Source organism: Silurus aristotelis (assembly GCF_946808225.1).
Source record: "Silurus aristotelis genome assembly, chromosome: 24".
Taxonomy (NCBI): domain Eukaryota; kingdom Metazoa; phylum Chordata; class Actinopteri; order Siluriformes; family Siluridae; genus Silurus; species Silurus aristotelis.
This window is the reverse complement of record NC_139597.1, coordinates 6,749,936-6,776,148: the sequence shown is the minus strand read 5'-3', so window position 1 is coordinate 6,776,148 and position 26,213 is coordinate 6,749,936. Positions and strand designations below refer to the sequence as shown.

Below are 26,213 nucleotides of genomic sequence, written 5' to 3'. Positions count from 1 at the left end.
TGGAGGATTATGACAACTGATGGCAACGAATAGTAAATGGTAATGAAATGTAGTTTCAGATAAATATTCTACAACTTGGATATTCATAGCTGTAGTACTGAACACAGCACAATCCACTTATCAGTTCCTCTTTATTTTTTATGCAGCTCTTCCTGGTATCAAACGGAGGCAAGTTTGTGAAGAAGACCCTGATCGGTGAGGCCTACGTGTGGCTGGACAAGGTGGACCTGCGGAAGCGTGTGGTCAGCTGGCACAAGCTACTGGCCACCACAGCTCAGATCCAATCCTAGAGGGAGCAGGACAGAGCACTGTAGATTTAGGTCCCCACCACACACACACACCAAACACACACACACACACACACACACACACACACACACACACACACACACTGAGAGTGGTAATGTGTTTGAGAGATTATGCTAATCTACACTGGTGTGAGCAGGACCCGGGAGCAGGAAGTGTGCTGCTTCCGTTTTTCCTGCATCACATGCATGGGGTAAAAGGTTGGCCTTAAGCAGGAAGTGGATAAAAAAGGAAAAGGGTTTTAAAGAGCTGATTTCCATACATTTGGTCACATACACTAACACACACACATACACACGCAAACACATACAAACACCCTGCCACAAGGCTCGCTCATCTGTGTGTGTGTGTGTGTGTGTGTGTGTGTGTGTGTGTGTGTGTGTGTGTGTGCGCGCACACATACTTGTATCAACATAAACAGTCACTGGGCCGCAAAAGACTGGATGAAAATAAATATGTTACATTAGTTTTCTGACATTGCAGGTTTCTTTTGGACATCTCACTGCCAAGTTCAGGTTTTGGAGCGCCACACATAGAGAAATTATGTATCAATAAACTTGAAGTATATCACTCTTAGAAGGATTTAATTATGCTTGTTTGAAGAAAGCTAGTTGAGATCTATTATTATATTATTTTTGTATGATATATTTAGAGTCATTATTAGTCACATTAATTACTTTGTTCTCTCTGTCTGTCTGTCTGTCTGTCTGTCTGTCTGTCTGTCTGTCTCTCTTTCACTTTGTGTCTTTCTCTCAGATGTTACATTGTGTTGAAAAAATATATCATATTAGTAGATTTAAAGCTATATTTTGACAATGTTTTATAGATATACATGGATGAAATCTGATTCATGTGATGTAGAAATAAGTTTGGCTGGTATCTACTCCTTGCACAGAAATAGCACTGATGTTCTTGTGACATTTTATCAGAATTTGGCTGAGGAAGAAATGAACCGGTCTGTGGAGATGAGGCTGGTCTGGTTTTAAATCCAAATTATTATCTACTGGAGAAAATCCTCTTGCTTCATCTATGGCATAAACCTGCTTAGAGAATTAGCCAGATCTAATCGAACCGGATTTCTAATCGGCTCCACTCTTTATCTCTATAGATGAATGTTGCCATAGGATGTTATAACCATTCAGGTATATAAAAACAAAATAAGTTGTGAAGTCCAGCACTGTTCTCATAGATGTTTTGCACTTTGTCTCTAGCATGTCTTGAATGTAATGTTCCATAGTGATAAGATTATTTAGAGATGGCAGGCAGGTAGGAAAAGTTTCCCAGTCGAGTGTTGCCATGCCTATTCCTGTACTCCCACTTTCCCAAATAGTCAATTAATTAGAAAATGGTGATCTTAAATCATAAAATAAAGAGTATCGGGACAATGTTAAGGTTGGTGCTTTTAAAGATCTAGAATGGAAAAAAAAATTTCTTAAAACAGTCAAGGAATTTTTAAGCCATGGTTCTCAAATGGGCAAAAATTCTCAAAAATCCTGTGAGGCACAGCAAGGGGTCTTTTTTTCTATAGTTTGTTAGAAAACGCAATCCGTCATTATTGAGTTGGAGTTCTTCTAGATATTAGGCTGTTAGTTAAATCGAATGTCAGTAACATCAGCTCAAATACAGGTCCTATAAATAAGTCATTAAAACCTGTAATAATAGGTATAATTATAATATAATTATTTAATAGCTATAATAAAAATTCGTTGTAAGTGAAATAAAAAACTTTATAAATAAATATATTGTTAAAATATTATTCAACACATTTTTGTAATGTGCCTAATATTATACAGTTCAAATAAATATGTACTGAACGAGTCTGCTTGGCAAACATTCACATAAGTCAAGTCAAGATAAGGACAGGGTCTGTTTTGTTTACTGGATATCGAGCAAATTAAACTCAGTGTCTTTTAATTATTTTCTGAATATCTGTTGCCATACTCTGAATGCAAAAGCATGCACTCATAATGTGCCATGTGAAAGGTTTTTCTTTTTTTACTTTATCTTTCACAATCGTGATTGATGATGCCATAGTCATTATAATCATTAACCTGAATATATCAATAACAGACTCATCAGTTCATATGGTACAGGAATACACACATGAAGGCCTGGTTATGGGCGAGCTTGGAATCTGTGCCATACTTTGGCCATATCTACAGGATGTAAGCAATTCTATGCAACCTAAACGCATCTGGTATATCAAGTATTTATGTGTCAGAGAAAGCATTATGAATAAGAACTCTTTTTTATATTTTTCTATGCTTTTATGTATGCTTATTTGTTTTTGTTTGTTTTGGTTTTTATTTATGATGTTGTTTTTTTTTATGCATGTTTTACAGCTATGAGATTTTATGTTATGCTGCACTCATTTAAAGAGAAAACACATCAAACCTTTACATCCCATCCAAGAGCTAGTTTTGATTAAAGATCGTCTGTACATACGTTAACCTAAATATCGACATGCCGTGTGGTGGCTGCTGTACACTGTGTTTACAACAGGTCTCGTGAGTCCCTTTCGCATTTAAACATAGTCTCGTCAACGAGCTTCTCGCCCATGTCATGTAGGAAATATTTTGTATTAGCGTACACTTGCGTACAAACGTTATGCACCAACGGCTCCTGTTAACAATAGTCCATGCATATGTTTTTTTCTCTGATCAGATATTATTATTTATATCTAAACATGCTCCTGCTTCTAAGAGTAAGTGCATGTTTTCCCCACTTCACCACTGACATAGGACAACAAACAAACAAACAAAAAAGAGTATTTCTTATCCTGTAAATAAAACAAGCTTTCTTTTATACACATAGGATCTTTTGTTAATTTTTCCAATTCAGTACAAAGCATGTGTGAAGCAAACAGCGGAGTAAGAGAGATACTCTTGACACTCTTAAACACATGCGCTAAGTGGAAGGATAATGTCCACGCTTGCCTGTGACCAGACCAAACCGACCCAACCTGCACAACAGACACAGAATTCAACTGTGTTAGGAAACTTGACCCTGTTCACGCTGGTAGTATCAGGACACCTGTGATGTACTCACTTTGGATGTTGCATGTTTCGTTGGTGATTTGTTCATACTATTTTTGTGTCCAGATTCTGCTCTACATAAAGAAAGACAACGTGACTATGGGGGAAAAAATTACTGAAATTAATTATTTAAATATGTATGCTGACTGTACAAAGATATGCTTGTAAAATCTGTCTGGTTTTCCACTCACTGTAAACTGGGGAAAAAAAAAAATAATCAACTAATGTCATGGTTTTTGTGGTTGTACACAAACGGTATTGATAAATTATGCAAATTGTGCTGTACAAAAGGCTGTTGCCCTAAATAGTCTAAATATTAAATAATATATGTAAAATTCTCACAGAGCTTGAGTCTTGTTTAAATCAGTTGTTTGTACTGCTGGATTTTGTTAGACAAATAAAGTATGCAAGGATATATAGAAATTAGTGCAAAAGTTAGAGCAAATCTTTAGACCAATCATTTCTAGTTAGATTTACAGACAGACAGACAGACAGACAGACAGACAGACAGACAGACAGACAGACAGACAGACAGACAGACAGACAGACAGATAGATAGATAGATAGATAGATGTTATCACAAATCTGAAGATACACAATTGTATAGAATGTCTTTAAAAGGGAAATTTTCCCTTCACTCGAAATTAGAGTCTCAAACCTGTTTCAGCATGACAATGTCCCCTGTACACAAAGCAAACTCCATGAAGAAATGGTTTGCATGGGTTGGAGTGGAAGATAGATGGCTATAGACACTGCAATCCAAGGCCTCCTCACCTCACCTACATAAGTACATGTCTTTCCTGACACACTTGTGTCTGAATGAGGACAAATCCCCACAAACACATCTTCCCAGAAGAGTGGAGGGCATTATAAGGCACATTCGGACTAAATTTGGAAAGGGATTCTCAAAAAGCATATGGCATTCTTATGACCAGGTGTCTGCAAACTTTTAACAACATAGTATAGTATAGTATAGTATAGTATAGTGTAGTATAGTATAGTTAAATAGAGGCAAAAGCTCCCAAAGATGGCCTTAAGTGATGGCCTTATGAGATGTGTAGAAAGGCATCAAATGTAAGCTTCTCTAAGCTTCATCCTACAAAAACTAGAATAGAATACAGAGTGAATATACAACATACTGTGTGTTTTAATCATTATCATGAATTTATGACAGTGAATTTACTCCGGTTCTGGTTTTGATTCAAAACAGGTTACTGCAGCAAAAGCAAACATACAAATGGATGCACTTGAGCTCTAAATTCATGCTTATTATCTGTCCATTAATTTGTTGTTCAGACCATTAAATGCTTATTATTTTGCAACCTTGGGGTTGGCTTATTTATTTTGCCCATGATTGCATATAAATACGTATTTCTTCAATTCAGACGTTATACAAATTATTAAACCCACAGCCTTTTGTTCCCCTTTTGATGATAATAATAATTATAATAATAATAATAATAATAATAGTGGTTGTGGTCTCAGATGATCGAAAAATAAAAATAAAAAAATAGGACTATGGTGAACTAAGGTTAACCAGAACTCTACATAGCATGTTGACACACTCTGAACACACTTTTATACCCTTGTTTTACATTTTTAATGCAACTTTAAAATAATTTTAAATCCACCAATCATTAATCCTCATAACTGTGGGTCATCAGGATCCACAGGATTCTCCAATACTCAATAATAATTCACTCAAATAAGAAGTCAATGTGGTCAATAAGACAAAACATCCATGTGTATTATGTGCATTGTAATGAAAGCCCATCATTAAAAAAATGAGGTACAATCTTGATTCCATAAGAAGGGATCAGTAGCATATATTTACAGCTGTGAACACATCATCCCAAGTTAAACTCAGTGTCTTTTAATTATTTTCTGAATCTCTGTTGCCATACTCTGAATGCAGAAGCATGCACTGATGCTTCCTACAAATGTAATAAGTAATCACAATGTTACCAGTGTCAGGCCTTGCCTTTCACACATAGGCTTTCAGTGGTGTCCTACCTGAATCAATCCACTTCTTAATACCATAATTATGACACCATGGCTTCAGAAACCGTCAATATAATACAGAAACGCAGTATATATAACAAGACAGGTATCTCTATAAGTGGGAATGAATGCCATTACTAAAGCAAGAAACTTATTACCACCATGCAACAAATCTCCTTTGCAAAATGCAAAAGTATAAATGGTTCATGAAAAAGCTTAACAACTGTTTTGGCTGATCTTTCCTCGCAATGTCCAGCTTTTCTTGGAAAAGTTCATCTGGAAAAAGGCCTCGTAAGTATATCTGCAACCAAATCAATGTCTTCTCCTCTGTCAGCCATTGGGGAATAAAAAAAACAGCTATAAGGTCAGCATTAATATATTTTGCTAGCTCTGATTGGTGTGCTCTCTGACCATATAATCAAAGGACGTGAAAATGCCAATGTTACTGTACGCCTGCTAGATGGCCCCTGTGTCACCAACTCGAAATCTGATTGGTTAAAGCAGCAGTTTCATCGTCATGTTTTAGAAGCTAAAGGCGCCACACTGTTGATTCTGAAGGCCTAAAGACAGATTCCTTTGATTCTGGCAACACATGATGCCTGAATTATGATTAAACAGAAACTCTACCATAAACATACACTACTGAAAGCTGCACACCCAATAGAAAAGCTATGAAAGTAATAGAATGCGCTAATAATTGAACACATATTCATAAAAAAATAAAACATAGGTCAGTATGTTAAAAACAAACGACGAACAACAAAAAAAACCAAAATAAAATAAAGTTTAGCGTCATCATAGAGGACTCTTCATTCTCCCAACCCTACTGGTTTACTGTGAGAAGAGATTTGCGGCCATTTTTTCTCACCCCTGTGGGAGGTTGCTTGCTGCTAGCTTCACTTATAGATACGCAAAATATATATTTTAAAAAAATCCAAGCAAAAAACTTGTGTTTATTTTCATTATAATAACGCTTGAGTCTTAAGTATTTAACTCTAAAATGGCGGATGAGACCATATTCAAGCTCTTAATCAAATTGACTCAGGAAGGACATCTGTGTCAGATTAGAACGCAAATAGAGCAAGCGAGTGAAATTAAATCGTATATAAATGCACATTTAGGCAAATCAGGAGACACTCTGCTGCATTATGCTGCCAGACATGGACATTTGGACATTGTAAAGTATTTCGTTGAGGATTTAAACGTGGATATTGAGTTATACAATAATGATTACAAGCGAGCTTTACATGAAGCTGCTTCCATGAGTCACGACCAATGTGTTCGCTACCTTATCGACAATGGAGCAAAAATTGACTGCCTAAAGAAGGCAGACTGGTAAGTTAATCCTTGTAGAGATTTTCCAACGCTGTATAAACCTGGTTTCTTTATTACTTTACGTCTACTAACGATAGGATTCGACTCGCAAGTTTCCAGCGAGTCGAATTATTTTGGTTTAGCTCAATTAAAAGAATCGACTCTTGAACCGCAATTTTCAAACGGGACAAAATTGGCGATATTATGACCTGATGTCGTTTTTTTTTTTTTTTTTTTTTTTTTTTTTACATTAAACAAAGAATAGATTAAAAAAAATGTTTCGTTTGAAGTACGTTGTCAGAGGAACTACTATGTAGATATATATCTAAAAAAAAACCTTTACGAGTCATTTACGAGTCATATGTTTCGAATCATGTAAATGACTCATTTAAAGTGTCAAATAGGCTGATTCAGGCATAGTTGTCATGCCCTTCGATAGCTCAGTTGGTAGAGCGGAGGACTGTAGAGGAAAAGCTGACATCCTTAGGTCGCTGGTTCGAATCCGGCTCGAAGGAGGCGTTGATTTTTGCCTTATATTTTAATAAGTGCCACTGTTAATAAAACCCATTCAGCGATCATTAATTTTATAATAATCTGTGTTTGACTTATTAATAGAAAATAGAAACATTATAGTGTTTTAGTTGATTAAGCAAAAGTCTGTAATAAAAATGACAATAAGACAACAAAAATGACAATTATAGCCATAATAAATAAAAGTACTTGGGTACTTAAGTACATTTGAAGGCAAATATTTCTGTACTTTTACTCAAGTAAAATTTTAATGGCAGCACTTTTACATAACTTTTACTTTTACTTTACTCAAGTACATGCTTTTTGTACTTCTTCCATCACTGCCTAATTATAACATGGTGTTGCTGAATTATTATTCTATAACATACTTGACTTGTGATGATAATAATGCATGAAATGAAATAATGAAATGTTTTCATTATGTGTTTCTATCATGTATTACAAATCAGTAAGTGATCAATGTGTGTCATGTACGTTTTCAGTATCAAGACAAGTGAATAGTTTTTGTATTATGAAAAAGAAAACAGAAAAGGCTGGTGGGGGAAGCTAGTATTTTTTTGCTGCTATAACATCAGAGATAACAAGAACTTGTTTTGTGGCCTCTTTACAATTTTAGGTATAACAATAAACATAAAAATTTAATTTTTTTGCTCAGTAAGAATTTAACTTGCTGGCAAATTGGTATAATATAACAGGAATGGAAGACTTTGAGACATTGCATTTTGGGTAAATGATTGATATATACAAACCTAGAATTTTATTTAAAACATTTTAATTTCAGGACCCCTCTTATGATGGCCTGCACGCGCTGTAATCTCGAGGTTATCAGAGTGCTTCTGGACCATGGTGCTGATCCGACCCTGCAGAATAAAGATGGCTGGAACTCGTTCCACATTGCATGCCGAGAGGGCGATCCAGCTGTCATAGAGCACCTTCTGCACAGCAGGCCAGATGTGTGGAGGACAGAGAGCAAGACACGCCGGACTCCTCTACATACTGCTGGTATTGCAGTAGTGGTTGTGTGTCTCATGCAGCAGACAATCCATTCTGAACTAAGAGAAAATAAATAGACATAGATTTGGATATCACAATCCCTGCCAAGTTTCATCATTCTATTGGGGGAAATAAACAGTTATGTGAATTTAGTTGCAATGTCAGGAAAAAACTACACAATGTAACTGTGTCAACCCCATTGATTCTGCTGAGGAAGGAGGATACAGGAGGTGAGGGGAAGGAAAGATTGAAACTATGCCAGGCCCCCTAAGTATTTAACCCCGTCCCCAAAGTTCAACATAATTCTCGCTACGATCAGGACAAATAAGGTCATCTTGGTTTTTTTGCAGTCTGGCTACTATCTACTGAAGAAGGGGAACCCATAGATACATAAATGTACACGATCAACACCTGGTCGTTCTTGGTGATTTATTCTCTGCTTCAGCTGGGACTTGATCATCTCCTGGCTGCCATAGTGTCCTATACTGTGTATACCTCCTTAAATCAGTATTGAGGAAATAATTCTTAATGTCAGCCAATGCTTATTGGAATAATCCTTTATAATGTTTAGGCAGGTATAAGATCATGATCATGAAGCATTTGATTTGATGCGATGTTACCCTATGATCTAGTGTGATTTATTATGATTACTCTTAAATAAAAATAAAACTACCACCTGCATTGTAAAACTTGCCTAATAAATGTAATATGCTAACCATTTTTTAATAACATTTTGTTGTAGCTATTCACGGCTGTCTGGAAGTTGTCAAGATTCTTCTTGAGAGGTCAGTGGCTTATAGTGAATATTCCCTTCAGCATGAGGTGTTTTAAGGTTGCACAATACAGATGGTCCCAGAATTACGATGGTTCGACTTATGATATTTTTATTTTATGATGACGATAGCGACAAGACAAAATTGTTTTGCGTGCCAGGCAAACGTCAAGTCAAGTCAAGTCAAGTTTATTTCTATAGCGCTTTTCCCAACAGACATTGTCTCAAAGCAGCTTTACAGAAATCAACAGTCAAGGTGAATGGTGTGCATTTATCCCTGATGAGCAGCCGTGGCGACTGTGGCAAGGAAAAACTCCCTTAGATGATATGAGGAAGAAACCTTGAGAGGATCCAGACTCAAAAGGAAAACCCATACTTATTTGGGTGGCATCAAGAGTTTGATCATAAATCTTTCAACAAACAAAACACTGGAGAGTGAGAACTAACATGAGTACTGGAGTATAAGATTATAAGTAATGATCTTCTACAGCCTTATACAGTCTTTATGGTTATAAAACTAGGAGCTACTGAGCTTAACATTTGTGATCATCACAGATCAGCACCAGCTTCTCCATGCCAGAGCCTTTAAACACTCCAGGAGGTCCAATGTCAAAACTCCACACATGTAGTGGGATCCATTTGGCACTGGTACGTCCCTAGATGCACAAAGCAGCGTATGCTCCACCCTTCACTCGCGAACCAGCACTCAACGCTCTTCAACACGCCCCCTGCCACATACATCTATACTGTATAGTTTATACAGTAGGATACTGTAAATTGCTCTGTTTTGCTAAATTAATGTACTGTTATTCGTGCAATTATAAACAAATTACAATATACTATCCCATAGTGATCACCAATCTTTAAGACTCCTGGATAGGCTAGGCTATGTCTCGACTACCTGTATAGACAAATGAATATATTTTGTGATAACACTGCTACCAAAAAGGCCCATTGTAAGGAATAAAAAATGTCTCTACTCTCAGAGCGGCCATTACTTGTGATTAACGATTTCAATTTGTGTGACAATTGAATGTAACATACAGTTAGGTTTTGTGTTTTGGTTTGTATCTCCCTTCATTGTGTTTGAAAACTAAAGCGAAAACCAACAGAATTCATTTGTCTTATCCAGATGTGATTATAAGCCTGATGAGAAAGACAGCTGTGGAGTAACACCATTCATGGATGCTGTAAGAAATGGACATCTGGGTGTAGCCAAGCTGCTGCTGGAGAAGCACCAAGTAATGCACAATTTGACTGGTAAATATAGAAGAGCCTTAATTACTTAATAATATAGTTTGTTAAATGTGTGTGTGTGTGTGTGTGTGTGTGTGTGTGTGTGTGTGTGTGTGTGTGTGTGTGTGTGTGTGTGTGTGTGTGTGTGTGTGTGTGTGTGTTTCAAAACAGGCCTGTCCAACTGCTGTAGATATTTTGGGAGCACAGCCACTACACCAGGCCTCTGTAACAGCCCAAGATAAGGCACTGAATTTCCTCATACATGAGCTTAGCGTTGATGTTAATGTGAGAGCCACAGCATTGGAGTTGTCAGCGCTTCATTACGCAGCTAAGGTCTGAAATAACGGACAGATTTCTATAGAAAATGGAAATATTTACAATGTCTATCTCACCCTCTGGTCTGGTGTATTTTTCAGGAAGGTCACACAAACACCATAAAAACCCTGCTGCAGTTAGGTGCCGATCTTCACGCTAGGGATAAGAAAGGACGGTCAGGTATAAAGTTTTCACACTTAGATTGTTTGGTAATTATAATGGTTAACTGTTATATTTGTTTGGTAATCTTATCTTAAATTATAAAAAATTTGCCAGCTTTTTCTTCCAATTGTATTGTTTTTTTGTTTTTGGTCTTCCCTCTTCTTTTTATTTTTTGATCCTATGTTTTCTGTTCCTTTTTTGGTGCCAAATTTTGATTAGGTTTGGATTTGTTTCCATTTTCATCCACATGTGCATAATATTTTGTTTTCTTTCTCTTCCTTTTTCAGTTGTATTTAAATTTTCTGAATCTGAAGAAATGTGTCGGGATGTGCTAGATACTTCTGGTTTTAATGGAGTTTGATCACTGTTTGTCATGCAGATTCATTTTTTTTAGTTCACAGGAATATTAAACCAGCTTAGAGAAAAAGAAATGAATTCATTTTGGTTTTTAAGGACATGAACAGTCTGGTGTTTAATTTAGGCTGTCACAGTTTATCATTCAGAAGGACAACACTGGAAGTGAAACTTGCTTTACCATGAGAACACAAGTACTTAGTATCTTTCATGTGCTCAGCATGCAAACATTCATACAGCTGTGTTCCTACCGACAACAAGCTAGATCATGGTTCAGCTTGATTTTAAGCTGAACCATAAGCTTTTATTTATTTTTGCTGATAAGTTTGCAAAGAAGGTTTGAATTTCATACATGTATGTGCAAAGTGGTTATTGTTGGACTTCAAATCATTCTCTGTTCTTTAATCCCCAGCTTTACACATGGCATGCATCGGGCAGCATGCGATCACAGCGAGGACCCTGCTGAAGCTTGGACTCGCAGACACAGCAGACAGTACAGGCACTACAGCCAGACAGCACGCCAAGAAACCAGACGTAACCAAAGTGTTCGAGACGACTGAGGAACCAGAGCTTTAACAGAAAGCTATCCAGATAAATCATGTTAAATTATAGTTATCATTTGTGCGAATGTATTTGAAATAAACCAAACACTTTTGTGTGGAAATGTTTGTTTCTGTACCTTTTATTAAACTACCACCTGTTAAAGTCGGGGTGAAGCAAAAAAACAGTGACGTTAAAATCATTCTTATACCCCCGTCCCTGAGTCTAATGAACATAGTGATACTTTTTTTTTTTGTTGCAGAAAAAGTACAAAGAAACTGTAACTGAAAGTAGTGCAGAATATGGGTAGAGATCCTATATATTACCGATATTCAGTTGTTTGTTAGAGAAGTAAAGAAAAGAGTGCAGGCAGGGTGGAGTGGGTGGAGAAGAGTGATAGCAGAAGTGATTTGTGATAGAAGAGTATCTGCAAGAGTGAAAGGGAAAGTTTATAGGACTGTGGTGAGACCTGATATGTTGTATGGTTTAGATACAGTGGCATTGAGTAAAAGACAGGATGTGGAGCTGGAGGTAGCAGAGCTGAAGATGTTAAGGTTTTCATTGGGAGTGACGACGATGGACAGGATTAGAAATTAGTAAATTAGAGGGACAGCGCATGTAGGACGTTTTGGAGACAAGGTGAGGGAGGTGAGGTTGAGATGGTTTGGACATGTGCAGAGGAGGGACATGGGGTATGATGTAGGAGAATGCTGAAGATGGAGCCACCAGGAAGGCGGAAAAGAAGACCAAGGAGGAGTATGGACAGGGGAGTATGGAGACAGATGATCCGCTGTGACGACCCCTAATGGGGGAAGCTGAAAAAAGAAGATTCATAGTTTGCTCTGCATGGAAAACCCGGGGTCATGTTATGAGACTAATATCTTCTCATAGAAATTATGTATGTATGCATGCAGCACAGCTTTGGCTGCAGAGAAATGAGACTAGTTGAATTGTGTTTAATTGGTTTCTTGTTTTAGTAATGGCATTCATTCTCGCTGCAGTAGATACCTGGGTTTTAATAAACTGCGTTTTTCTATAATGTTGATGGTTTCTATAGCCGTGGACGTCACACAAGGCCCCTTCCACATGCACGCGCACGCACGCACGCACGCAGGCCCCTCCCATGCCGGTCATCCAGTCTGTTTGACGTTCCCCAGCTTCTTTCATTTCCAGCTTTGGCGCTGATCTCCATTTTCTTCTTCAGGCCCGACACATAGCAACAGCGGATTACACTCGTGCAGCAAAAATGAATGAGGAATACGACGTTATCGTTTTGGGAACTGGACTTACGGTATTCATACATTTTCATAAAAAAACAAACTAGTTTCTGCACTTTTCTGCAATCAGTTTGTCTTTGTACCAAAATGGCTAAGCCTGAATCCTCAGCTAGCTGCTTAGCTCGCTAGTTAACTCTTATTTTTTTTATCATTATAATAAATTGCACGCCCACTATCTATGGATTTCTTTATGATTTGTTGGTTGTGCAATATTTCTATGATTAATAGACAGCAGGTTGGCATATAGGGCTTTTTTTCTTCTTGCTAACTTGGTTGCTTTTTTTGTGACTTCGCCTTGCTAAGTTGCGACAACCGTCTGCTTAGCCTCTGTTTTTCCGGTTTGCTAGCTTATTTTTTTATTCACTTGACGACTGTAATAATGTTTGCATATATATTGCAAACAACTATATATATATTTCTTCTTTGCAATATATATTTATATATAATGAAAAGAGTCTAATATGGGAAATACTTTTTGAATTAGTAAGATAATAGGGCTAGGTATTAATTATTAATATAGTGAGCTGTTTAGGTAGCTGATTAGCTTTGTAATGTTTTCCTGCGCTACCCAGATTGGACGCATGACTACATTTAAGTCGTAAAGAAATATGTTTTTTGTTGTTGTTAGTTTTATTGTTTGATATATAATTAGCGTTTGGGCTGAACAAGTACACACGAAGTAGCTCGCGCATGTCAAGTGTGTATTACCTAGATTAGCTAACCTTTTCGCCTTCGTCGCCTTTATTTCATACAGATAGCACATTTTATTAAAGAAGATTGATTTCTCAGGTTCCATTGATTTATTTGGAGTCATGTCACTGCAGGGTTGATAGCGTAAACCAAATGAATTGTTTAATAAGCGTTAGTAAACAGCCGCACCCTCATTTTTATCGAGGCTGGACTCCTCATCCACACTTGTTTAGGAAAAGTCCACGTCGTCTTGTGTGTGTCTGAAATTAAAATGACAGAAACCTAATTTCCGACTTCATAAAACATCAAGCTTGGCTAGAAAATACTTTGCAGCCTGATATAGACCGGATATGTCGTCATCATCATCATCATCATCATCATCATCATCAGTGCCCTGCTCAGGATGGTGACGGATCTGCAGTGCATCCCTGGAACACTGTGTCTGAAATGGGAGTACACCCTCTTAATGAGAATAAGTGCACCAGACATACCCGAAGGCATACCGTTTAGACTAACCAGTTCCTCTACCAACATATTTCTGTACGGTGGAATGAAACAAGAGAACCCAGAGGAAACCTAGACGGTGTGCACCACAGTGCTGCCCTCGTTATGTGGAGTAGATATTTCTGAGCCAACGTTTCATAAAGTTTCTGATATCTGTGCACTAACCGCTTGGTTGTTATAAGATGGCAGGCGGCTAATCTTTATGAATAGATCACAGGTGAATTTGCTGGCACGTTATATTCGCAAGGTGTTTTTAGTGGAATAGTCTGCTACACAACTACTACATACACTACACAAGTACAGCTTTACATGCATCTGTTTTTAGTGTTTAGAGGCTACTACGTTTCCTGCAAGTTTAGATCTCGCGTGCAAGATAGGCCGTGTCAAATCGGTCCATATCACATTACATCACATCATTAGATCTGAGTGGGCACCATGTCAAATTGGATGTGATGCGATTTAACCATTTCAAGTCATTATCGATTTTAAATCATGCTTAGTATCAGAGTTTTGCAGTGCTGTGTGTGTGTTTGCTTTACTTTTAGGTTGGGTAGAAATTCCTGTCAGGTTCATATGGGGTTTGAGTTTTGCACTGAAAATTTTTTTATTTATTTTTTGCTCATGCAGAAACACAACATATGGTTAAAACAAACTCACAAAACAAACAACCCTGATTTGCTCTTTATTATAATAGAAACAGCATAAACAGACATCAGATGCTCATATAATAATAATTAAGACATAGCCTTGTTAGTTGATTGCATGTTCCATTGTTGCCGTTTTGAATCTGAATGTGCGAATGACAAAAGCCTGAGTGATATTCAGGAAAGAGGAAGTTGGGAATGAAGCGTTTGCTCTAGGTGCTCTGTATAGTAGTCTCAGTAGTACTCGGAAAGAGGCACAGCCATGTAACGACAAGGAACCGAAAGTGTGACACGTATTTGGTTCTGCAAAGTACAATTTGTGATGCATTGACTTCAGCCCGGTTTGTTTATTAAGCACGAATAAATTCAATAAAACTCGCAGTCTAATTACATTGTTATTTAAGGGAATATTTTGTCTATTGTTTTTTTTTTTTTTCTTTCTTCAGTGTTTCCCGAAAAGCCCTTTCAGTGTGTTCATTCCTGTATCGACTCTTAGTTTCTCCTCTCTTGCAAAATTCAATCTGATGTGATTGGCGCTTGTGGATCACACAAATGTATAACAGAATGCCGTTTGTCTGTAGCTCCAGTGAGTGGGACGAACTGAGTCATCACCGAAGAAAGTCTGAGGCGAGTGTTGAGCTGTTCAAGAAATGGCATTTTTTTGAAGCGGCAAGCCTTGGCAGAATTGTGACTCCATGACAGCATGCTGACATTTAGGACTGGCTGACAGTCAGACAGGCACATATCTGAGGCTCAGCAGGCAGCCAGCACCATCAAAAGGGGTGTCAAAATGTCAGTTTACCTGCGACAGCATCACTTTTTTCTTCTTCACGTGACTGAAAACGGCAGGCATGTATCGAATGCACTCGTGATTTTTATTCTAACTGCAGTTCAGTTAACATTTAACTTCTCCAGAAACAAGAGCACCACTGCAAGAAGGTTCCTCCTGCATAACATTATCCTTGTACACATGATCCCTCCATGTCTAGGACACCAGAGCTTGTTTTATTATAGGGATTGTAATCCATAAAGTGTTGGACATGAGCCTGTAGTGTGCCCTTTTCTGTCTTTAGAAGAAAATGTGTTTTAATGTGGCTCGAATGCGGAACGGTTTAATTAGCCCTTTTAAATGAGTGATTTAACAATTAAAACTATAACTTGATGCCTTTTTATTATTTTTTTATATAACCTCGAGAGAAAGCATTATGCAAATAACACGGGATAAGAAATAACTAAAAATTACAGCTCAATGGGACAATATTAAGTAATTATTATTATTTTTTAATCAAAGACCTGTAACCTAAACATGTGTTTAAACTGTAGTTGTAACTGTGCTCTATCTAAATTAAACATTCTGTTCCAGTAGAGTATTTAATGCAGGTGCACTTATACGTTCTGATGCTTTTAGGGAAGAAAAACGTACAAAATGATCGCAACAGATGTAAGACAGTGGTGTAATATGCATGTGTAATCACTGACTGTGATCTAAACCCGTGTCTCGCATGACAAATTACGTAGCAGATTCTTAAATTATGTATGCAAGTATGTAATACCTGATGTAATGGCTACTAAACAGAATTTACACAAAGCACCTCAACATATCCACTAGTATTACGCTGCTGGAACAGAACATTATCAGGGATTATATGTAAACATGAAATGTTTAACATATTATTGTTGCAAATCAGCAACAGAAATAAAAACAATATTGCACTAGGGTATATTTTGCTGAATTTTTCATTGTGAACACTGGTAAGACTAAAGTTATGCAAATACACGATTTCTGAGACACACCTTTTGGTTTTTGCCTGTTGAATCTTAAATAAAGCATCCATTTCAAATCGTCCTACATTGATTTTCTAATTCTGTGTAATGGAGCACATTGCTTTAGATTGGCGTTACACTTTAAGCCCGCTGCATAGACACAAAGATCGATATTTATTTGAATCTTTGTAATTGCAGCTGCATTGCATTTCTAGGCACAAAGAACAGAAAAGAGAGCAAGCAGTAATAAATGAGTACTTGTGGCGGTGGAGGCTGGTGGTGTGTTCAAGGGCGTAGCTGTTTTTTAGGATGAGGAATTGGTCTGTATTCATGGGATTGGGGCTGGGGATCTTCTGGTAGGGAATGAAACCAAGAACAGCATGCACTTCTGTTCCAAAGTGGAGTTCAGTCTGCTTTTTCTCTGATGGACCGCTGTAGCAGCATTTCCCCCAGTCCTTTTTGATCTAGAAAAGCTTGAATTTAGCATTTTTAAGCAGCGCTCAGAGCTGCGGCCTTGCTCATTTCCTTTTTAGCGGAATCATCTGGCTCTCGTTTGCATACCAGCCGTGCGTCTGAATATGACTGAAGTTAGCAAGCAGGTATGTTGTGACAATCCGCACACTCCGTATAAAGTCCGCTTCATCACATGATCTCTATAACTAGTTAATCGCATTATGGATTTAGGAGGCGGGTAAGCATGGGCGCTTTTGTTTTTTCCTTACTTTTTATTTTTATTTTTTATATAACTTATTTGACTTCTTGTGGTCATCCAGATGTGAGCCATAAAAGGAGGGATTGAATAATTATGTGCCAATGCTGTAACACCTCTAAAAAGAATGGTACTTCGCTATGCTTTTCCAAAGTCTCTGCTTTTGGACACTACACATTTCTTTAACAGTCAAATAGTATGATCCCCCGGACCTGACCAATTGTGATTTCCAGCTTATGGTATGGCATTTTAAAGTATAGAAATGTGAGTAATGCTATGCAATAGAGCGCTTTAACTGTTTGTTCCGGACTCTGAGGGTTGTTTTAGGATGCTTGGGCAGGCGTGATTGAGATGTTTGTGCGCTTGAATGCCAAGAGATCTGATTGCAAAAGATAAACCAAACATGGCTGATCCAAAGTCACACAAGACAGGCGTAGTACTCACAATTTTCACACATTTTTCCTTGGTAAATGCAGCCCTGACATAGATGAGCATCACTGTGTATAAGCTCCTTTCCTCTCACCTTTTCTCAAAATATGCTGCTCTGTCTGTTTACCGGAGGTGTGTGTGTGTGTGTGTGTGTGTGTAAACATGATGTTTCTGGGATTTGTGTTTCACACAGGAATGCATCCTGTCAGGGATCATGTCTGTGAAAGGAAAGAAGGTCCTGCACATGGACAGGAACTCTTACTACGGAGGAGAGAGTGCTTCCATTACCCCTCTGGAGGATGTAAGTCCATCAGCGTGATCAAAAACATTTAAAGGCAACTTGCATGTTATCCAAAGTGTTACATGGTACCCTTATTGATTGTCCCTGGTTGTATTGTACACAACCTCAAAATGAATTTTTCCTTTTCTGTAAACATAATTTCGATTTAAGGCGAGTAAAGGCAGAGCGAAATATTAAACCAATTCGTTTTTTTTATGAACTTTTGCGAACTCTACTCTCAAAGAGCACCATATTCTATGAAGGACAAATTTATTATGATTTGCATTTGTTGTCTTTAGAGGTATAGTTTAGCCTAAAGTGAGAAATTAAAAAGAAGCTGGTGAGAGACTTTTATCTTCTATGATAATAGGAGCTAATTTGTCCTGCAGACATCGCACAATGATTCTAACTATAAATGCATAAAACAGCATGTTTAATAAAAAAATCTATGTAATTAACATTGACACTGACCACTGATGTATACAAGGAACAATACTTTAAGACTTGATAAAAGTGTAAGATTCTTGACCGCACTGATTATTTCCCTAAATAATAAACTATAATTTTGTATAAGTGGGTTTTTAGTATTCCTAGCTTTCTTCTTAAATACATTATTAATGTAAGCAATTATTATAAAGTGCTTCCTCTTTCAGCTGTACAAGCGCTTCAGCTTGCCCGGTTCCCCTCCTGAGTCCATGGGGAAAGGTCGTGACTGGAACGTGGACCTCATCCCCAAGTTCCTCATGGCAAACGGTAAGAACAACGCAATGTCAAAGAAATTATAGCAATAGCAGAAAAGAAACGCATTCATGATCTGTAAATTGTCTGCCAAATGCTTCAAGCTTTAATTCTCTGCTGATTCTGTTGCCTAGCAATCAGTTGTAATATAACACTTGTGATATCTCACTAATACTCACGCCTCAGACACACGATCATACTAATGTCCAAGTGATGAAATGGAAATGGTTATTTTTTTAATAATGTTTCTGTAACATTGATCATTCATCTTATTAATGTGTTCGAAAGGTTTATTTGGTTTTGTGTGTGTGTTTTAGGTCAGCTTGTGCGCATGCTGCTCATCACCCAGGTGACACGTTACCTGGATTTCAAAGTGATCGAGGGCAGCTTCGTCTACAAGAAGGGCAACATTTACAAAGTGCCCTCCACCGAGACCGAGGCTCTAGCTTCCAGTATGTTGTTCTGTTGATCTGGAGTCACCTAATCAAAGCCATTTCTTTAATCTTTGTGAATGTAGACAGAATATTTTGGTATAAGATTGGACATCATGTATGTCTGCTACTTTTTGTTTGTTTTTGTTTTTTTCGTCTAGAGTAGGGTTCTTAAAAATTACTTTTTTCATATTCAGCAGGTCTTATAGTAACCTAATGTCTATGAAAACATAGTTACACAACTTTATTCTTAAGGAATATTTTAAATAAATCGTATATCATTTATGCATACATTTCTCTACCACTAAAATATATAATTAACATATCTTGAAAACACTTTTTGCGTCTCTACGAGAAAAAAAAAATATAAAATAGATAAAAGATTTATATTAGAATGAACTTTTTTTTTTTTGTCTAAAATAATGTAATTTATTTATTATAATTAATATTATAATATTTTGTGTGTGTGTTTTTATGTTATCGTCAAACACAGGAATTTTCCTCGAAGCTGGTTTCCAAAAGTTTAAAATGTGTTACTTCCCCCTTTTTTTGTACTCGGGAGACTGCATTGCGGTTATAATTATATTGTTTCAAGTAAAGAACACTGCAGTTCCTCTTACACTCTTAATTAGCAGGTGTTCTTTCATTCCATCTCACTCGTTTCAATACCATACTTTTCACTAGGCTTGATGGGGCTGTTCGAGAAGAGAAGGTTCCGGAAGTTCCTGGTTTTCGTAGCCAACTTTGACGAGAACGATCCCAAAACGATGGAGGGTGTAGATCCCAAAAAGACCACCATGCGTGAGGTTTACAAGAAGTTCGACCTGGGCCAGGATGTCATTGACTTCACAGGCCATGCCATTGCTCTCTACCGCACAGACGAGTGAGTTGCCTTTGCACACTGATATCTCACTCCCTACACAGTGAATAAGTGGATAACAGAAAGCTAGATGTTTTCTTTTGATGGTATGTTGCGATGATTCTTTCTTCCTGGCTGTCTCTCTAGTTATCTGGATCAGCCCTGCCTAGACTCAATAAATAGGATTAAGTTGTACAGTGAGTCCTTGGCGAGATATGGGAAGAGCCCCTATCTTTACCCACTGTATGGTCTGGGAGAACTGCCTCAGGGCTTTGCCAGGTCAGCCTCTCATCTATCATATACAAAGAGGTTTTATTTTTAAGTGCTTTTGGAAGCCGTACACCAATGTAAAAATGTTTGTGCGTTTTACAGATTAAGCGCCATCTATGGAGGAACCTACATGCTCAACAAGCCCATCGAAGAGATCATTGTAGAGAACGGCAAAATAGTGGGCGTCAAATCTGAGGGAGAGGTGAGGAATTAATTCTGAAAAGCACTAGAGTTTCCATGACTTATTTAAAAAAGGTAATCAACTTTTTCTTACTGTCCAAGTCCAACCAAAATTGATTTAGAGAATCTATTAATCTTTTTTATAAGTGCAGTTAAAGTCTGAGACCTCGTTCTGGTTCTGAAACACGTAAACTAGCACATATTTTCCCTGTTTATTATATGTATTTAAAAAAAATGAAAAATTCTCCCAAATGAGTTTAAGGTTGATGGTATCCTTAGTCTGCAACCTAGTGAACCAGTTTTAATGTTTTCATCGATGGAGACTTCAATCTGGATATCTGGATAAGTGAAGTTAACGTTGTAGCACAGGCTGCAAATACCTGTGTACGGTATATTAAAATGCACTCATGCAGAAAGCTGATATAGAACCAAGCTTGTGTTGGTGAAACAGAATCGTACTTGTATAAAGAATGAATAGTGAGGAGCTTTGCATGGAATGCACTGCATTGGCACTTTAAAAAGATTTTATATATATTATCAAATTTGGCCATTACAGAAGTATTTGCTCTCAAGTGATTAACAGACACCTGCACCTGTATATTAACATATCTCTGGATTATTACGTGTGCAGCATTTTTGTTTTTGTTTATTGTAGTTTATGCAAATCTAACCAATTTATATACTGTTTCTCTAGAGGAAATTGTAAAATTTAAAACCTGTATGTCTTTGTGTGTGTTCAGATTGCCCGCTGTAAACAGTTGATTTGCGACCCCAGCTACATCACAGACCGGGCCAAAGTCGTTGGCAAGGTGATCAGAGCCATCTGCATCTTAAACCATCCTATTAAAAACACCTCAGACTCCAACTCCTGCCAGATCATCATCCCTCAGAACCAGGTCAACAGGAAGCACGGTAAGGCTATACAGGAAGTGAAGGTTATATAATCATTCATGCATCTCTTGCAATTGACTGATTTACAATGTTCTTGGTTGTAGATATCTACGTGTGCATGATCTCTTATGCACACAACGTGGCAGCACAGGGTAAATACATCGCAATCGCAAGCACCACTGTGGAGACTAACGACCCTGAGAAGGAAATTAAACCAGCTTTGGACCTGCTGGAGCCTATCGAGCAGAAGTATGTGTTTTATATGTGATTTTAATATACTGAAATATTATAATATATGATGAGAGAAAATACTAAATGTTCCAGTTTTTTTATTTCTCTTGTTTGTGTTTCCACAGATTTGTGAGCATCAGTGATCTCTATGCTCCAACCGACTTGGGAACTGAAAGCCAGGTTAGAGTGTTAGAAATTTTATTTGGGCTTTTAAATGTATTTTACATCATTTATTTAATTTTGATTTTATAAAATTATTGTATGCCAGTTTACTCTTCTTTTAGTAGTTAAAATTAAATATGTTCTATAGGTCTATAGAGCCGGGGAATTTGTAATTAAATTCCTAAACATCGAGTTATATAAATGTTCTTCCTAGCAAAGTTTGAATAGGCAACTACTGAATATGCACTACTGAATGAAAGCAGTAGTTTTCTTTTAATGCTTAACTTTTTAATCATTAGATTGTGGCTTTAAGTGGACACATTAAACCAAATTGGATAGTTTGGTTCACAAAAGTGGTTCACATTAGTTTTGACTAGTGCCATTGACTCTGCAATGATTAGCCACATTTATTTACAATTTGATGTAAGAGGATAAACAAATACGTCTCTGTACATTCTTTAAATAGTTTATTTTCAACAGTAAAAATTCTATAAATTGCCATTTGGCAGGTTTCAGGTATGATGAGCTGCTTAAAAAATAAATAAATAAATAAAAATAAAACCCCAAATACATATAGTTGCCAGGATTTGTCATGAAACTGTTGTTTTGTGTTTGTTTATGCATCAAATGGCAGTATTTTATTTACCGAAAAAAATTACTGCTGAATTATACTGCTAGGTCTGCATCTCGGCCACTCTTTACCAGTTGACAACTCCTGCTCTATAGTTAAATGAACTGTCTATAATCTTTCTTTTACCCCAGATCTTTATCTCTCGTGCCTACGATGCCACAACCCACTTTGAGACCACCTGTGATGACATCAAAGATATCTACAAACGTATGACTGGCACAGACTTTGACTTTGCTGAGATGGAACGCAAGAAGAACGACATCTTTGGGGAAGGGGGTGACCAGTAACTGAGCTCTTAACATTGTTGAATATCAGATATTCAGAGGATGGTAATCTTTAAAGGAAAAAAAGAAAATTTTGGGGGGTGGGGGGTGGTAACTAAAATGGTCTAGTGGATTATATCGAATGTTTTTTTTTTTTTTTTTTCTTTTCTTTCCAGAAAGGAATTTCATGTATACAATTACAGATTTAGCATTTACAAGGGGAGATGGGCCAGGCGGTCTGCTTTGTATAATCAGGTTTATGAGACATATTGCACTGATTGTTGGTTGAAGTCCTGTATCCAGTTGCCATCATTGTGTTTTTTACCCTGTTCACACAGGGAGGGCATTTTGTCCAAAGATGCCAAATCATCAAATGTACTCAAATGATATAAAGGCACAAGAAACCGAATGAATTAAAAACAAAGAAGCAGAAGTATTTTTTATAATTATGTATGAAAACTTACAGATCCCCTCTCAAACAGGGGTGTAAAGTTTGCTTGATTTTAAGCTGCAATTACCAGCTTTTAATGCCAACCTCATTAGGATTCAGTACATTGTATTAATACAGATTGGTGCTTTTACTAGTTACTGCACTGTAGCTAGCAATATGTCCAAACCTTGCTTTGCAAAAGGAGGGGATGTGTCAAAAACACCAAATTCATATAACTTCTTTCTTTAACAATACTTATCCAAACTCTGATGATATAAACATTTATACAAATGAGGAATATCTATACATACATAACATGAATTAAATAACTGTTAATAGGGACCGGAGTTTTGGGGAGTTTGCAGCTTTTGCCTTTACATCTCTGTTTAGAGGCAGTGTGTGATTCTTGGGCCACCAGTCATGCATACATCATATGTTAACAGAAAAGATACTTAACATTTATCTCCAACCTTTCTGAATGACACATTTTTTGCACATTTTAGTTTGTGTGATAATTTTTACCTTCCAAATGCCTCTAGGGTCTGTATTTGCATCCATGTTGAAAAATTAGCAATAACAGTGCCAAGAGTGATTTTTGAAGAGCTAACATTTGCTCTGTATTGTTTCATTAAAAGCGGTTTTTCAGTCATTCTACACCCCGCAGAAGCCTTTTGGAGGTAATTTTTTAAACACTAAAGTGTACACAAAATGTAATTGAAGATTTCTGACTTTTCTTTGAAGTTAGTCTATGAAGCTGCTTGAACACTGTGCTCTTATTACAGCAGCAGAGAGAAAGAGCTCTTTAAAAACATGAGAAACGTGGCCTAGATTTCCTTTATATCTCTTTTTGCTTTAAAAGGACCAAATGTCTACTGCAGTATTGACCTGGCAGGGGCCCTGTGCAAAATGTCCTCAGTGTTTTAATGAATGGGAGAACTGTGCTGAGCAGATGGAGCTCATGATTTCTGTACTGCTAAAGTAAAAACATTAAGTAAAAACGTGAGATCATAGTTTGTTTGTTTTTGTTTTTTCTTCAGAATGGGAGATCAATTTGTTCATTTAAAAATCACTGCGAATCTAAAATGTAAACACTGAAACTAAAAAAAAAAACACATTTAAGAATGAACATATCCCACTCTCTCTGGTAAATGGAATAATTTTTTAAGCTTTCTTTTGGACCTAACAGAGGATTGTATTTTAACCATTGAATTAGCAAGTTTGGGGGCACCTAACCATCATGCCCACATGCGCATGTTGAACGTCTCATTCCAGAGTATGTATACCTGCTCCACTCTTCTGATAAGGCTTTTCAAAATCCACTAGATTTTGAAACATAGCTGTGGGGATTTATGTTCAGGTCCAGTAGTGATTCTGCATGAGGAGGTCTGAGGTGCACATTCCAGTGCATTTCGAAGTTCTTTGTTGAGGTTGACGTTCCAGTTATTCTACTTCAACCTAACAATGTCTTCGTAGACTTTGCTAAATTTGTCAGTACTGAATGAATATGAACTAAAATGTGCATTAGATTATAATGGAGATGCATCTGTTTGTGCATTAGTACAAAAATCAGATAAAAAAAAAAAGTATTTTAATTACATTTTATTATATTTAAAATAAAAAGTACTGTTTTTGTAGGTTCCAATACCAGTACAATTAATGCAGAAAAGAAAACATTAGTTTTGAACAAGACTTGTTCCACCAAGAAACACTAGAAATGGAAATTAAAGCAGTTTTCCACTGCTGTAGTCTCATGAGTCCAAATTTTAACAAAGCCTTGTCTTTGTTAGATAAAGGGTGAATGAATAGTTGAATGTATGATTCCCACTGGGAAGCTGGTGTGTTTGCTGGTGATGCTGTTCTTTACAGTCAAACTTGAGAGCACACTTAACTAGCATGACTACAACAGTATTTTGCTGTGGCCTGCTATTCCATCTGGTTTGCACTTAGTAGTACAGTCGTTTGTTTTCCAATAAGACACTCTAGATAGAGTGCTGCATCAGATGATCTGGCCTCCACAATCTAAATCCAATTGAGATGGTTTGGAAGAGTTGGACTTTTGCGTGAAGGAAAATCAGCTCTAGGAGCTTCTCAGGTTCGTTGGAAAGCCATTCCAGGTAAATTCCTCATTAGGGTTGGGTTATGTCCCATGTGCAGAAAAACACCCTCAAAGCATGATGCTACCACCCCCATGCTTCACAGTAGGGATGGTGTTTTTGCAATGGTACTCATCATTCTTCTGCCTCCAAACATGTTTAGTGGAATTATGACCCAAAAGTTCTATTTTGGTCTTATCTGACCACATGACTTTCTCCTATGACTCCTCTGGATTATCCAAATAGTCATTGGCAAACTTAAGACGTGCCTGGACATGTGCTGGTTTAAGCAGGGGAACCTTCCGTGCCATGCATGATTTTAAACCATGATGTCTTGGTGTATTACCAACAGTAACCTTGGAAACGGTGGTCCCAGCTCTTTTCAGGTCATTGACAGCTCCTCCCGTGTAGTTCTGGGCTGATTTCCCAACTTCCTTAGGCTCATTGAGACCCCACGAGGTGAGATCTTGCATGGAGCCCCAGTCCGAGGGAGATTGACAGTCATGCTTAGCTTCTTCCATTTTCTAATGATGGCTCCAACAGTGGACCTTTTTTCACCAAGCTGCTTGGCAATTTCCCCGTAGCCCTTTCCAGCCTTGTGGAGGTGTACAATTTTGTCTCTAGTGTCTTTGGACAGCTCTTTGGTCTTGGCCATGTTAGTAGTTGGATTCTTACTGATTGTATGGGGTGGACAGGTGTCTTTATGCAGCTAACGACCTCAAACAGGTGCATCTAATTTAGGATAATAAATGTAGTGGAGGTGGACATTTTAAAGGCAGACTAACAGGTCTTTGAGGGTCAGAATTCTAGCTGATAGACAGGTGTTCAAATACTTATTTGCAGCTGTATCATACAAATAAATAGTTTAAAAATCATATATTGTGATTTCTGGATTTTTTTTTTTTTAAGATTATATCTCTCACAGTGGACATACACCTACGATGACAATTTCAGACCCCTCCATGATTTCTAAGTGGGAGAACTTGCAAAATAGCAGGGTGTTCAAATACTTATTTTCCTCACTGTGTATATATATATATAATATACACACGTGTGTGTGTGTGTGTAAAAACCTAAAACGAAAGTGACCCGTCCACAGAACTCTCCAGCGTCTGATTATACTAAGTTGTAGCAGACTTTTATTATGATGTAAGAATTAGATTTTTTAAGTAATATAT

General features: G+C 37.3%; 3 protein-coding genes across 27 annotated transcripts in view; all 3 read left to right on the top strand.

The window, feature by feature from the left end:
* The window catches only part of pcloa (piccolo presynaptic cytomatrix protein a), a 64,628-nt gene extending 60,946 nt beyond the window's left edge, over nt 1-3,682 (top strand). For all 25 annotated transcript variants that reach the window (XM_083528755.1, XM_083528764.1, XM_083528770.1 and 22 more), the window contains one exon: nt 147-3,682. In XM_083528755.1, coding sequence (XP_083384881.1) covers nt 147-290 — 144 coding nt within the window. In that variant the 3' untranslated portion in view covers nt 291-3,682. The remainder of the gene's footprint in view (nt 1-146) is intronic.
* A 2,512-nt stretch (nt 3,683-6,194) lies between these two features.
* Nucleotides 6,195-11,683, top strand: ankrd16 (ankyrin repeat domain 16). Its single transcript, XM_083528883.1, has 7 exons — nt 6,195-6,677; nt 7,969-8,189; nt 8,923-8,965; nt 10,085-10,193; nt 10,360-10,521; nt 10,605-10,683; nt 11,432-11,683. Exons 1-7 carry the CDS (start codon nt 6,343-6,345, stop codon nt 11,593-11,595), a joined length of 1,113 nt encoding a protein of 370 aa, XP_083385009.1. The 5' UTR covers nt 6,195-6,342; the 3' UTR covers nt 11,596-11,683.
* Nucleotides 11,684-12,511: 828 nt separating this feature from the next.
* Nucleotides 12,512-23,952, top strand: gdi2 (GDP dissociation inhibitor 2). The gene is made up of 11 exons (XM_083528882.1): nt 12,512-12,850; nt 17,770-17,877; nt 18,510-18,609; nt 18,912-19,046; nt 19,710-19,908; nt 20,032-20,163; nt 20,257-20,356; nt 21,075-21,246; nt 21,330-21,474; nt 21,582-21,636; nt 22,381-23,952. Exons 1-11 carry the CDS (start codon nt 12,806-12,808, stop codon nt 22,534-22,536), a joined length of 1,347 nt encoding a protein of 448 aa, XP_083385008.1. The 5' UTR covers nt 12,512-12,805; the 3' UTR covers nt 22,537-23,952.
* Nucleotides 23,953-26,213: the final 2,261 nt, after the last annotated feature.

Bases quoted from the DNA above. Each gene is read 5' to 3' on its own strand.
- gdi2 (XM_083528882.1), top strand. From the start codon at position 12,806: ATGAATGAGGAATACGACGTTATCGTTTTGGGAACTGGACTTACG. The intron at 17,878-18,509 runs GTAAGTCCATCA...TTCCTCTTTCAG, and splicing joins CCATTACCCCTCTGGAGGAT to CTGTACAAGCGCTTCAGCTT. The intron at 20,164-20,256 runs GTCAGCCTCTCA...TGCGTTTTACAG, and splicing joins CTGCCTCAGGGCTTTGCCAG to ATTAAGCGCCATCTATGGAG.
- ankrd16 (XM_083528883.1), top strand. From the start codon at position 6,343: ATGGCGGATGAGACCATATTCAAGCTCTTAATCAAATTGACTCAGGAA. The intron at 8,190-8,922 runs GTATTGCAGTAG...ATTTTGTTGTAG, and splicing joins GACTCCTCTACATACTGCTG to CTATTCACGGCTGTCTGGAA. The intron at 10,194-10,359 runs GTAATGCACAAT...GTTTCAAAACAG, and splicing joins TGCTGCTGGAGAAGCACCAA to GCCTGTCCAACTGCTGTAGA.